Source organism: Bemisia tabaci, chromosome 6, assembly GCF_918797505.1.
Source record: "Bemisia tabaci chromosome 6, PGI_BMITA_v3".
Lineage (NCBI taxonomy): Eukaryota > Metazoa > Arthropoda > Insecta > Hemiptera > Aleyrodidae > Bemisia > Bemisia tabaci.
In genome coordinates, this window is record NC_092798.1 from 3009306 (window position 1) to 3022674 (window position 13369).

Below are 13369 nucleotides of genomic sequence, written 5' to 3' on the forward strand. Positions count from 1 at the left end.
AGATACTCCGAAAGATATCCTAATCAGAAGGTAAAATAATTTGCGATATTTACTCGGGGCGTATTTTCGGAGTTATTGCAAAATGTTTCTCGGTCAAATTTCGAGCAAAAATTCCGGGGGGCTACAAAGTGATGTGATTCTCGGAAATTTTGAAGTAATGTCTTAAAATCCAGAAATTATTAACTGATTCTTTGATTATCAAACTATTCCTCGTAATCCAGAGTGATGAAAAACCACCTAAAATTGTGTGTCTCCGTTTTTCGGAAGTTTTTTTGAGTTGAAGCGTAGACCTTTCAAAATTTATCGAGCCAATTTTTTTTAAGAACGAGGGGGTACGCTCCTCCGTCACAGCTCCACGGTCCAGCCTCCCGAGTGGCGCCGCGCCTTTAGAGGAATACTGCCATATGTTACTCTGATGTTCCCATAGAGTAAGACCAGGACGGATTCAAGGAAGTCGTGGGGGGCGATTGTCCCCCCCCCCCCCCCGTTCACCCAAAAAAAGGAGGAATAACAAGAAAATATAGGAAGAAGGAATGAAAAGAGGAAGGAAGGACTCTCATATTCAGTAATTATTCAAGACAAAACTGCATGTAAGACGCTTTAAATTTTTTTAAAAATACCTGAAAAACTTTTCTGGGGGAAGGCCTGTTTATCGATCCTTTTCCGTAGGTTTGAATGACAGTTCAATAGATATATCGCTAAGCACGCCACGCCATTGGAATTTCTGTGAGCGGAGCCGTATAAAGGAAGCCACACTGGTTTATCTTCTGTTACCAAAAACGCTATCTGGGTATCAGTTGTAATAATCTTATCGTCTGAGGGTCGACATAGCTGGCACAGAAGTCCTGGTTCATTCCAGCTCAAAGTGTGCATTGACCAGTGATGTGTCGTGGTTTCACCGCAACGAGTCCCGGCCAAATATCCTCTACACTGCGAAATATTGCCGTGTTCCTGTGTTTACAAGTTGATTAGTATAGGGAGTGAACCCAAGACAATGGTATTTGGGTTGATTTCAGTCCGATTTGCGTTCAATTCAGCACTGAAATCAATGAAAACCACCAGATACCGAAAGCTTGACTTATCCTGTATTTCACTTCCCATGATCACTGAACTTTTATTTCAGTGTACGAACTCTTAGTTCTTGCGTTTAAAAATATTTAAGTTTTGATTATTTCATTGAAGTTTTGCGTGTTGGATCTGAATCATTATTCATGTTGGCGTTGCCTCAATCACCACTGTTTTCTCAGCTTCACATGCTCATAAGGTCCTAAGTACGTACATATTTACTCCTAATACTTTCTGGAATTGTGTTTCAGGAATACCTATGTTAAGATATCAGCATATCGACGACCAATTTATTTGGAGTGCCTTCCAATTCAATACATTTTGATCATATATTTTTTTCTCTAAATTATTTGAGGTTTTTGATCTATTTAAGTATTTTGCAACCCTTGAATGCGCAACGGGTTAGAGTTAGTACACATCTATCCTCCAGGCTTTCAAATTTTCATAGACCACGGCCGAGTGGAGCCTGTTTCTGTCGTCGCACTCTGGATCGAGTCAATCAGAAAGGTCGGACATGAAATTTTTGACTAAAACTGCAAATTTTGATGTTTATTTCGTCACATTTTAAATTTTAAAGGGCCCCTAAGGAAAAAAATTTCACCATGAAACCAATGAAATCACTTTTAGAACCTCAAAATATTGTAAAAACTGAGTTATAATCGTTTAAAGTTCCCAAATTTTGTCCGTCTTTTCCCATTGGTTCGATCCACTGTGCGTCGATCATATTTGTTTTGCAAGTAGAAACTATTTTATCTAACTTATCCAGTGGCGGATCCAGGAAGGGGGGGGGGCGTAGGAGCATGCCCTCCCCCTCTCCGCGGGCGAAAAAAAGGAAACGAGGAGAGGAAAAAGTGCTCCTAATTTACGGTAATAGTTTTAAGACAGAATTATACAACTAGAGTTTGAATTTTCCTCTTCTTTATTAAGAAGGGGAAGAGTGGAAGTGGATGTTTACAGTTATGTTTGCCAATTTCCAAAGCTTCTGAACTTCACTACAATCTCGTGAGCCTGGTGAAGCTCTTCTCAAAGTATCGGTAGGAGAGGGGTGTAGGAGGGCATTGGCGAGGCAAGAATGATCGATTATCGATATTTCCCCTTTTGAAGCTATAGTAAAGCATCGATTATTAAGGTGTTTGTTGCGAACACCCTGTTTATCGATCCTTTTCCATAGGTTTAAATGGCAGATCAATCGACGTATCGCAAGACACGTCACGCCACTACAGGAGAGTGCACCTAGCCGCAAATCTTACAGGGCCCAACTTGCAAAAATGATGACACACGGCATAACTGCGATGGACGAGTCCATTCCGAACACTTGCGGGGGTGTAATATTTCTGCAATCTCACGTCTAGGGCAGCCAGAGAACTTGCGATTAGTCAGTCCTCTATGGTTTGTCCTTCTAATCGGAGCACGGGATGGAAAAGTGATCTCGCTCTTTAGCTTCTGTAAATTAATGGCACAGTGGTAAGGAAATTTTGAAATTGTTCAGTTTTGTTTGTATAATTTCTGTTCCTTGAATAATGCCAGAGCTTTGGCTAAGCAGAATATTCTCGGAGTAATCAGAGGGAAGGTTGAATGTCGTCACGAGATAACAGCGATTTTACAGCATTTAACTGTTTCTTGACATTTGGTTGCGTGGTTGGTGTTTTTCTATGTGTCCTATGTGGTTGACTTTCTAAAAATGCACGAATTTTCTGCTGAAACTGATTAGAATTCAATCTGAGAGAGGCTATGTCTATAATTTTTTCCGGAGGAGGTCCCTCCGACTCCCCGCTCAGTGGGCCAGAAAGTGTCTCTAGCGGAGCTTAATTAATTAATTGACAGATCAGACATATCGTTCAAAACATGATGATTCCTCAGGTAATTTGATCTGCTCTTTCCAAATTTTGTGTCAAAAACGCCGCCATAAACGTGAATGACGTAGATGTACGTTTTATACGTTGAAAGCCGAAGAAATTGCTCGATATAAAAGTGGATCTCATGATTTTTATGAAATGGGGGGAAAATCATCGAACCAACACATTTAATCTCGGCATCTAACCTTGAAATCTCATCGCAAAGGAAAGATTCTCGCTTCAAGAGATTTCAAGAATATTGATTTTTAGCGGCAGGACAGGAGATCAAAGCGGCCCAAAAAAATGATTCTTAAAAAAAAAAAAAAATTTTAAAAATGTTTCAGACCGGCAGAGTGTCATTCCACTTCGTTGCGGTATCTCTTTGGTATTTTTAGAAAGCATATATATTTCTGGGGGAGGCCCCGTGGACTCCCTTGGCCCCTCGAACCCCCTTGCTAATTTTTCCTCCTGAAACTATCAAGAGGACGGAAAAATTCTTGTTACCTCAGCTTCCTCCTTTGATCCTCTTTGGTCTTATGCTCCTGTTTATATTAGCTTCTACTAACCATCACGTCCTTGATTATTCGTGTTTTTCTGTCCCATAGATTTTCTCCAATTGAGCCTCTAACCACCTGTCATCACTGGGAACTATAAACTAGAGGAATATGTCAAGCACTAATCCCAAAACAGATTGGAAGACTAGGGGTGCGGTTAGTGACAACGACGAAGATTGGCGTGTGACATCTCTTTCAGATAGACAAGAAATTGCTCTGAGAGAAAATCTATTCACGGATGTATGTTTTATCGTCGGGACGGAAAAAAAAAAGAATTCCAGCAATCAGGAGTATCCTGTCACTCGGCAGTTCAGTTTTTGCAGTCATGCTAAGCGAGCGGTGGTCGTCTGATGAAAGTGAAATTGCAGTACCTGATGTAGAGCCGGATGCTTTCTACGAACTCCTAAGGTGTGAGCTAATTTCTTTTTTAATAAGGGATAAACAGAATAATAGACATATGCTGTTAATGCTCATTAAAATGAAAATCACCTTTTTATTGCGTCGAGGCTTTTCGAGCTCACACCCACACGGTCGTCATCAGTGTAAAAATTACAAAATAGTTTAGCACAGAAAACTGCAAAGCAGTTCACAAGCACCGGCAATCATTGGGTACCCAATATCTCGCGGTGCATTGTTTGTTATTAATGCTAATCTTATTTCGTCCGACTAATAAAATAAAGTCGCTTGTTTGCAGAGTTACTTGTTAACTGCTTTGCAGTTTTCTGGGTTACGCTATATGTTGTAATATTTACCCTAATGATGGCCGCGTGTGGGTGTGGGGTCGAAAAGTTTCGACGCAATGAAAGTTGCTGAGCAAATTCTTGAGAAAAAACTAAAAAAACACAAGAAAAAAAAATCCAACTTGAATATGTTGGAAAAGCGTGCCAAGTAACTGAACTATTGGACACATACCTACTATTTTCACGTCTTTGCTATTTGTACCAATTGGTACTTTTTGCTAAATTTATGGGAGAAAATATTGATTCATGAACGTTGAATGTAAATTAACTTTAAAGATTCCGTCCAATTATCTTGATTTTAAGCTGATATGCGGCATTTACGCACGACCGCGATTTGAGCGCACTGCGTCGTGCGACGAAATCGCGTTAAGTTAATCTCTTTGGATTTTGATCTGTAACTTCTCTTTTATTCGGCCGAATTTTTACAAATGAGGTCTCTTTTTATTTGTATATTAACGGAGAGTAAGGAAACACTCGCTGAATAGACGGAAAATAATTTTTGTGAAAATTTGGTGGATCCTGGCGTAACGATAGCGTTAATCGGGCGTGGAAGATAAGGTGCGTTGGCAAGGCGACACTCGCCTTGTCGTCTTTTATTGCCTTGCTCGAAACCTGACACCCAAAGCTATATCGGGAGATAACTGCAGTGGGCCACGGTTAGACATGGTATAATGAGTAACGAGGCTCATTACAGATTACACTTTCAGCGGAAGACGCTCATTGGCTAGAAAGTTTTGGCGGGAAGAAAGCTTCCTGAGTTGAGTTCTTCCGAGCTTAGAAAAGCTTCTATGAGCTTTCTGTCAAATGAAGTCATACGGTTTTGACAGGAAAATGCTCTCAAGGGTTTTTAATTAGCAGTTTATTCGGTTTTTTGGTAAAATACCATCAGGGCTTGACAGTATAACGGTTCAAAGACAAAAAAAATGGGTCCGAGGAAAAAAATATTTGGACGGCCCGTTGAATAGCATTGGTTGATCAGCAGGGTCGGACTGGCTCGCATCTGAGGGCGCAGACCCTTGGCCGGTCAAAGGGGCGTAATGTGATATTTCCTGGTGGGGCATCCCCTACGAAGAGAGGGGTTGAGAAAATTTTGGCAAAGCAGCACAAGTTTACGCTATTTTCAGGTTCAAAGTTCATTAAGTAATCGCAAGGAGTAAAATTTGCAAAATTGAACGTATTGAAGTAACCGATAGACTTCTGAAATTAAAGAAAGCATAAAAAATTAAAGTCACTAGGACGTATCCAAGCACCATTATTTCCAAAAGAACCGAGCCAAAGCTGCGGTTTACACGAGCATAAGATGTGGGTCTGCAAATTCATCCGAAAAAAGAATCAGACAAGAAACTAAAAAAAGAAGGAAGGCCGAGTATTAACACAGCTGAAGACAGGAAAGACGTATTCGGGCCTCTTTTTTGACTTTCCCCCTGAGCGACACCTCATTAACAGCATATAGCAAAGCATTGAGAGCTCACGCTTCGCGTCAACGCGCCTTCAATTTTTCAGATACAGCGAGGACGTCCATCAAGTACGAATAGTTGTATCTTTGCGCCGTCGTTAACGCTCATCCTTTCCCTCACTTTATTTCCATATTGTGTTTGTATGTGTTTGTCTAATTCATAATGGTGCTCTAAACTAGTAGCATATAGCAGAGCTTTGCGAGCTCACAACTCACGCCATCGCGTCTTACATTTTTCATATGCAATGTGGACACCCATCTTGCGCGAATAGTTATATCGCGTTTACACTTCAGACGTCTTCTATTTTTAAATTTCGAGATAAATGAAGGTTAAGTTTGCCCGAGATATGCTATGGTTTGTCCAAATCAAGAGTCATAGAAATATGTTTAAAGGTCTCTCAAGAGGGGTATAAAGGGTGCGTATGTCTAAAAATCGAACCGACCATCGCCTTAAGGGAGTTAACAGGGAGTACACATAGGGATGATATAGCGGCTGTATGTCAACAGAAAGGTGAACATTTCACAGAAAGTGTTTACGCTTCAAAAAGTTGTTCTTGGACCTCTGTTCACCACTATCATGCGTAAAAGCACTTTTTTTTTACTCCTATCTCTCCCTTCTTCGGTTCATTTAAGAAATTTTCCGCACATATTCTCGGTCGTAATTTTTTTTCTCTTCTTATTTTGCTATCTGTCAGAGGGGCGCGTTTTTGGCGCGCCAAGGGGGCGTATCTCCCAATGGTAGATTGGCCTTATGGCCAGTCCGAGCCTGTTGATCGGTGTGCTGTACTATGACTTATCCGAGTGATTTCAAAAATTGAACCCTACTGGCACGCTTAAAAAGTTTCTCATGATGACTAACGAATGTCGCGGTGAGCCCAAGCAGTGAGCCTTTTACAGGGCATGTTTTTTTTCTTTTTTTTCAAATTAGGCTAGGATTGCTGAAAGGTGATTTTTCACGAGTGGACTCGACCCCATCTCGAGAGGTATGTAGGCAGAAAGGTTGGCCGTAAGTTAAAATCTTAACCTGAAAAAAATGGATAAAGGACGAAAAATGAAAGGAAAAATGGGACGTTTTCGCCCAATTCCCCGGAAATTACCGACCGTAAAATAGAGTTCACGCCAAATAAGTTATCGCACTTACAGACTGGGACAGAAGATCCGCCATCTTGCTTTTTGCATTTACTTTACATGTAAAAGTGACGTCAGGCGATCCTCTGTTGCAGTCTAGACGTGCAGAAACTTATTTGGCGTGAGCTCTGAGAGACAAAGAGGAAGGGAGTAATCGCAGCTGAGGAGTAAATCGGCCCAAGGCGACGGATACTATATGAGTACTAGGGGGCTACGCCCCCTGGCCGCTACGCGGCCCAACCCCCCGAAGGCGCTCCGCGCCATCAATGGGCCGCTTCGCGGCCCTATTTTTACCCTCCTATTAGTATTAGTTTTATTTTTCCCCTAAAAAAATTCGATATGAGGTATACTTAATAGAATGAAATAATTTTTGGTTTTGATGAATAAAGAAAAAAAAATTTTTTGAAGTCAAAAGGACGCGTTTGGGAATGACTGCTTGATGAAATATTACAGTAAAATAACGATCTGTTTAAATCGGATAATTATTAAGTATCTCTGGAGGCGGGGATCGAACCCACACCTTGATCAATGTGGACACTTCCGACGTCGTAGACGACTCGGCCACCGCTCGTCTTGAGATAATCGGCGGAAATCTTGTGTAGATAAGTGTAGAGCTGATGCGCAGGCTACACACCTACTGCACAACGTCCTCGACTACTGCGCATCCTCCCGCGCATAGCGGTAGCAGTCCCGGAGCACTCTGTAAATTCACTCACTTTAATAACGTGATTTTAAAAAACCTGGGTCCTTTTTCCAAAATTTGATTAGAGCGGGCTCATCTAGAGCCTATTACCTGTCGATTTACGCAAAAATCATGGAAATCGGCCCAGTAGAATGCTCAAACGAACTATGACAAAACACATAAATTTACATTGTTTATATGGGAGAATTCGCAACTTTACCACGTAATATAAAAAAACCTGGGCCATATTTTCAAAATCTGAAAAGAGTTGGCTTATCTAGAGACAATTGCCCGTCAATAGCCGCAAAAATAATGAAAATCGGCCCGGTAGAACGCTGGAACTAAGCGTCACCAGTTTCGCAAAATTAGGAGGTCTTGGAGCTTATAGTATAGATAGATTTAGAGCGATATAACTCAGAAGTTACACTTTATAGACATGCACACGCGTGATTCCATGGGAAAATAATGGACTTCGTTTACAAAAATGAAAACAACTGAAGAACACGGGAAAAAGAGGTAGCAGGGGTTAAGTCCCAATTGTTGGATGATATGGAAATTTCCAATTAATTTTGGTAGTGCCCTAATTAATTAGGTTACCATGCCAAATGTTGCGGTGCGGCCCCACTTGAGTTGCGGTACTACCACAATTAATTGGAAATTTCCATATCATCCAACAAATTGGGGTAGTACCAAAATTTAAGGGGATAACCCTGAAAAAAATTTTCCGTGAATAGAGGAGTGTTATAGTGCGATCATTTTGGATTAAGAAACGCCCGAAAGTGTGGAGTCAGACTGGATTAATAGCGGTTTATAGTTCCTCGTTCAAAAATGTAGAGTCTTAAAAAAACGCATATTTCTCACGTAGATTGTGAATTAACGAGCGTATTTCAGACTTTTTCTCATCGTGATTTTTGAGTCATTTTCTGTAAGAAACAACTGCTCTATTCTTTTTGCTCTGGCTGAAGTTCGAAACGGTCCCATTGCCGAATAGGACGTATTTATGGTAAAAGAAACTACATGCGTAAAATTCATGTGTAAAATAGTTCCTTATAACATTAATTGGACCAATTATATTGCTTATGAACGTCCTCAAATAATGCACACTATAATTCTCTCGAAAACAAGAGATTTCTCATTGCCGAAAAATCAAAATCCGATTTTTTTTTTTTTTTTATCCGGTCGAGCGCTTATAATATTTGATTTGACATGCACTTTTGTGTTGAGTTATGTTTTTACTGTCATGTTTCAGATTCATATATTGTGAGAAAGTTGCTCTCACGAAACTCATAGTATGGCCACTTTTTTACGCAGCTGACAAGTATGATGTACAGGCACTCAAGCTTAAGTGTATTACGTTTCTGAAGACATCCTTAACGCCCTCAAATCTCTGTTATTACCTATTTAAAGTAAGGGAACCGATTGTACTTTAATTTTAAATGTAGGAAATCGTGTTTTCTCAAACATCTTTTAAGTTAATCTTTCTGGCTCACGCATTTTCACTGATTGCCCATTAACTACCGCGAATTGATAATTTTTCCACGACAAAACGATTGTGGGTCCATCCGGTTTGGCTGCTGACATCCATGTAGTTACATCCTCAAAACATGGAAACAATGAAATAATCACATTCCACCGCGGAAAATCCCGAAAAACTCTCGATTTTTCACACGGTTTTTCTTCTCGGTGTCAAGAATATTCTGCGAAAACTTCAAGGAATCATGTCGATTTGTTCTCCTTTAAAAAAATAAAATAGGAGCGGAGATTTTCAAACACCGCAAACGAGATACGTGGTTGCGGACTTACGCCGCCGGCCGTTATGTCCTTTTTGAATCGATTGAATTTTATCCGAGAACACACTCGTGAATTTCGAGAAACTCTTCAAATTCGCTCTTGAATTCAGTCTCCACTTTATTATTTTTGTTTCTTAATTTTTTGCAGGCAAGATTATTAGGAGCGACAGATGTCATGAACTTATGCTTTGAGAGATTATCCACGGCGGCAACCAATGCAATATTTCACTGCCCGCGTGACGACGAAGTCAATTTCTGTTTTCACGACCTTGACATAGAAACTATCTGCTGCATCCTCGAAAGGAATAAATTGGAAGTCGAAGAAGTTGATTTATTTAAATCAATTCTCGGGTTTGTGGACTAGATACTCTACCGTTAAGGTGAAGTTGGTAGGATCTATTGATGAAAAAGTATTGGATATTTTTTTTTTAGAATTTATTCGTCAAATTCATTGTTTTAAGAGGGCAAATCGGGTGTCTGGTGACGGTGCATCCATTTTGGAGATTACAGTCAGTATAAGAAGACGTATCTCATCCGTCCGGTTAAGCAATAGTGTAGAGCAACGTATTGTCTCCACGGAAAAAATGAATTGCTGATTGATCAATTTTGTAGTTAAAAAATTTGACTGCAGTGTTTCAATGTAGATTTTATAATTGCTAATTTAACCACCCCCGTGGGTAAATTAGCTTTCCCCTAATGTAAAATGTACATTTGAAGCATGAGCACTGGGTACGCCTTTTCGTCATCCAAGCAAAAATATGTTGGTGACTCGCGAGATCTTTGAAAGTATTAACAATTTTCTTTCCAAATTAATCCAACTTTATCTGTAACTTCATTGCAGATGGGCAAAACTTGAATGCCGAAGAAAAAATTTGAGAACGAACGTGAAAAATATGAGGCGACTTCTGGAGCCGGTTCTACCGTTGATCCGGTTCAGACTGATGTCTCTCAGTGAATTTACGGAGGTTGTTAGTAACTCAGGCATCCTTTCAATCGAGGAGGAACTATCAATTCTTACATACTTGATCTCCAGGCCTAGACCTGAAAACCTTAGACCAATCCCTCGTTTCCAGAAATCGTAAGTGTATAATGTACCTACTTATTTACATCAATTTTCTTGCGAGAGAGCCTGTCTTTACGAGTTTGTGATTGCTGCTCCTTAGGCCCCCGAGCTCTCTCACGGCTGTACTCCATACGTGGATCCAGGGTTCATATGTAGAGGGAGCATGCCCACCCCTCCCCCGTTCGCACGAAAAAAGAAAGAAAGATAAAGGGAGATAAAAAGAGGGAAAGAACTGAGGAAATAGTTAAGAAGGAAGGACGCTTATATTTGGACTCTTTTTTCATGACAAAATATACTCAAACTGCACATTAGATGTTTTGAAATTTTAAATATTTTCGGGAGAGCCCCCAAAACCTACCGCACGCACCATCCTTCCCCAGTTCGAAGTGTCTGGGATCTGCCTAAGCTCCACTCTTTTTTACATGAGTTAGTCATTCTCGAGAAACTGGCAGACATTGCAAAGCCACGTCACTTTTACCGTCCTATGGTGGAAACAAACTTCTCACTGGTCAAAATCTTGATTTTGAACCCATAAACTGTTTACTCCGTATAAGCCCTGTCGATGTTTATCGATTTCGGACGGAGGAAATCTCTTTCATTTCATAGCTTCATTACTCTGATTATTTCTTTGAAAAAAGTGTTAAAAAAGGAAGAAGAAAAAAGTTACAATAGATTTCCCTTAAATTTGGCTACCTTTTATTAAAGAAATTCCTGATAGATATACTTTTTTTTGGAGTGCACATTGCTTTGCCTCTTGTTAGTATCCTTCATAATAAACGCCTCTTCATAATAAACGTTAAATTTTAATGGCCTTTACGCAGGATAAAAAGAGGTTACAGATGAATGTGTCACTGTAAGGGCAGGATTATCAAGACAACAAAGGAAAAAATTCAATGTAAAACTTCAGGAAGGAAAGCTCTGCCCTGAAGCGTGTTCCGAACACCCTTATTATTATACTTTGTACGACGCGGTACAGAGTGACTCGTTGTCACTACTCTTGTTGAGTGGTAATCCCCAATAGAGTACCTATTCAGATTGTGTTTTTTTGTGATTTCCAGAATCAAAATTTTAATCTGCGATGAGAAGTCGAGAGGAAATTACAATGTACAGGTAAATTGTTCAGACACGGTTGCAGAGCTGCGAAAGAAATTAAAAGGTCGTGCGGTACCAAGAGATGATGGCGCGCGTCACGGAATGTCTTCTCACGAGCGTCCTGACAGAGATGAACGTCGTTGCGGACGTCAGTACTATGAAGATGACACTCGTCGCAGACGTCGTTACGTTGACCCTGCCCCTATTCGAGTTGTCGCGACGACGGATACCGGAGGCATCGCGGATACTGATATTTTAAAGCATGAAAATGTTCGTCTGGTAAATTCTCGTCCGCTATCAGATTATGGAATCGGGAATGAGTCAATAATTTTACTTCAATCGGCACAATCTCAACAAAGACAAATAATACGAGAAGCTCGCCCAGGGGCTTTACAAAATGAAGCAAATAAGTTGACGCCTTGCGAAAAAATTTAAAATAAGAAGGAAATGGAAAATCATGGGCAATTCTGTAAAATTTGCAACACGTAACTATAGCAGACACCCAATATTGGGGCCTACTGAAATAATAAAAATTAAGGCCACGCGCTTGTAGTAACTGAATGGAAATTCTCAGCAGTCCTTGTTATGCTTGCATTGTCGTTCTTTTTTTTATCGAAATTAAATGTTTTTTTTTTTTTCAGTAAAACGTTTTCAACATTTATTTTAGTGCTCATTTTTTTCCTTTTTTTCAGAGAAACACAGCCCCTCTTTCCAAAATTGTGGGAAATAAATCATTTTTCCTGAATTTTGGCAACGATAATGCACCGCATCTCAAGAAAATCGACGTGCATCCATTATTTGATACGATGAACTCGTTAGTGGTATTAGAAAAATTGAAGTTTCAATTAAAAGTGGTGTTTCGGGGGGCAAGGGTTTTGGACTTGAAAAGGCCCATGACTTAGCATATTGTCGTATAAATGTGGTATTTTGCGGACCGCTCCCCCACCCACCCCACTTTTCATTGATATTTCAATTTTTCCGATACCACCAATGAATAATGTGTATCGAGTTAGAAGTGGGCGCTTTCCATTTCAATGAGTTTCGGTGCATTGCCGTTTCTAAAATGCAAGAGACACGATTTATTTCCAAGAATTTAGAGAGACTGTTGCAGGTTTCCCCTTAGAACGCACATTAGGAAAGAATGTCAAATAGAGAAAAAAGTATTTTGACCCATACTGCCGTGATAGCGGAGAGAGCCGTAAATCTCAAATTTTCGAAATCAAATTTCCTTCAAAATTTGTCTCTTTTAGACGAAATTACTGACTTAGCTAAAGTAGCAAGATTTGACTTACTTTAATGAAATCGAGACAAGTGAGAAAGCCGCAAGAGCGCAGAAAATTACATAGTTTTAGAAAAAACAGTAGTGAGTGACATTATTCCTCTAGAGAGCCAATAAAAATAGTGCTTTCAAGTAAAGTGCCGCACTCCGGAAGCGTAGGCTTTGTTGGGTATTGCTATTGTGAAAGGGTTGAATGGAACGACTCCTTAAGGTTTCAGGATATTTTGTCAACGATTTTTTGTCCGCGCACCTTTTTTGTCCAGTAGTTTACGCCCACACGTAAAATAAGCAACGGTGACTTGGTTCAAGCGTTATATTTTAGTCGGTATGTAAAATTATACTGACAATATGGAAATGAGAAATTGAGAGAGAAGGAGGTATTGTTATGGTTGCTCATGTTCTAAATGAAATGTTATTACTTTCTCCTTTTGAATCATCTTTTTAAATTGTCATTGGTAAATATTTGGTTTTATTTCCATCCTTAAAATATTCGATGTACAATATATCTCATACGTGTATAGGTACTTTTTTTATTTTTTTAATTTTTTCTGTACGAAATTATTACTTCATTTTGAAAAAAAAAATATATTTTTAAAACGTGACAAATATTTGTAAAACCTTTTCCAGGCGACATTAATCTCAATAAGCCGCAGTTGTGCCAACAGAAAGTGCTACAGGGTAATAT

At 39.7% G+C, this 13369-nt stretch overlaps 1 protein-coding gene across 1 annotated transcript; it reads left to right on the forward strand.

Moving 5' to 3' along the window:
- The first annotated feature begins 849 nt into the window (after positions 1 to 849).
- LOC109032640 (BTB/POZ domain-containing protein 2) lies at positions 850 to 12041 on the forward strand. Its single transcript, XM_019044872.2, has 6 exons — positions 850 to 1271; positions 3506 to 3862; positions 8710 to 8866; positions 9399 to 9601; positions 10092 to 10328; positions 11372 to 12041. The coding sequence occupies exons 2-6, from the start codon at positions 3693 to 3695 to the stop codon at positions 11838 to 11840; spliced, it is 1236 nt and encodes a 411-aa protein (XP_018900417.2). The 5' UTR covers positions 850 to 1271; positions 3506 to 3692; the 3' UTR covers positions 11841 to 12041.
- Positions 12042 to 13369: the final 1328 nt, after the last annotated feature.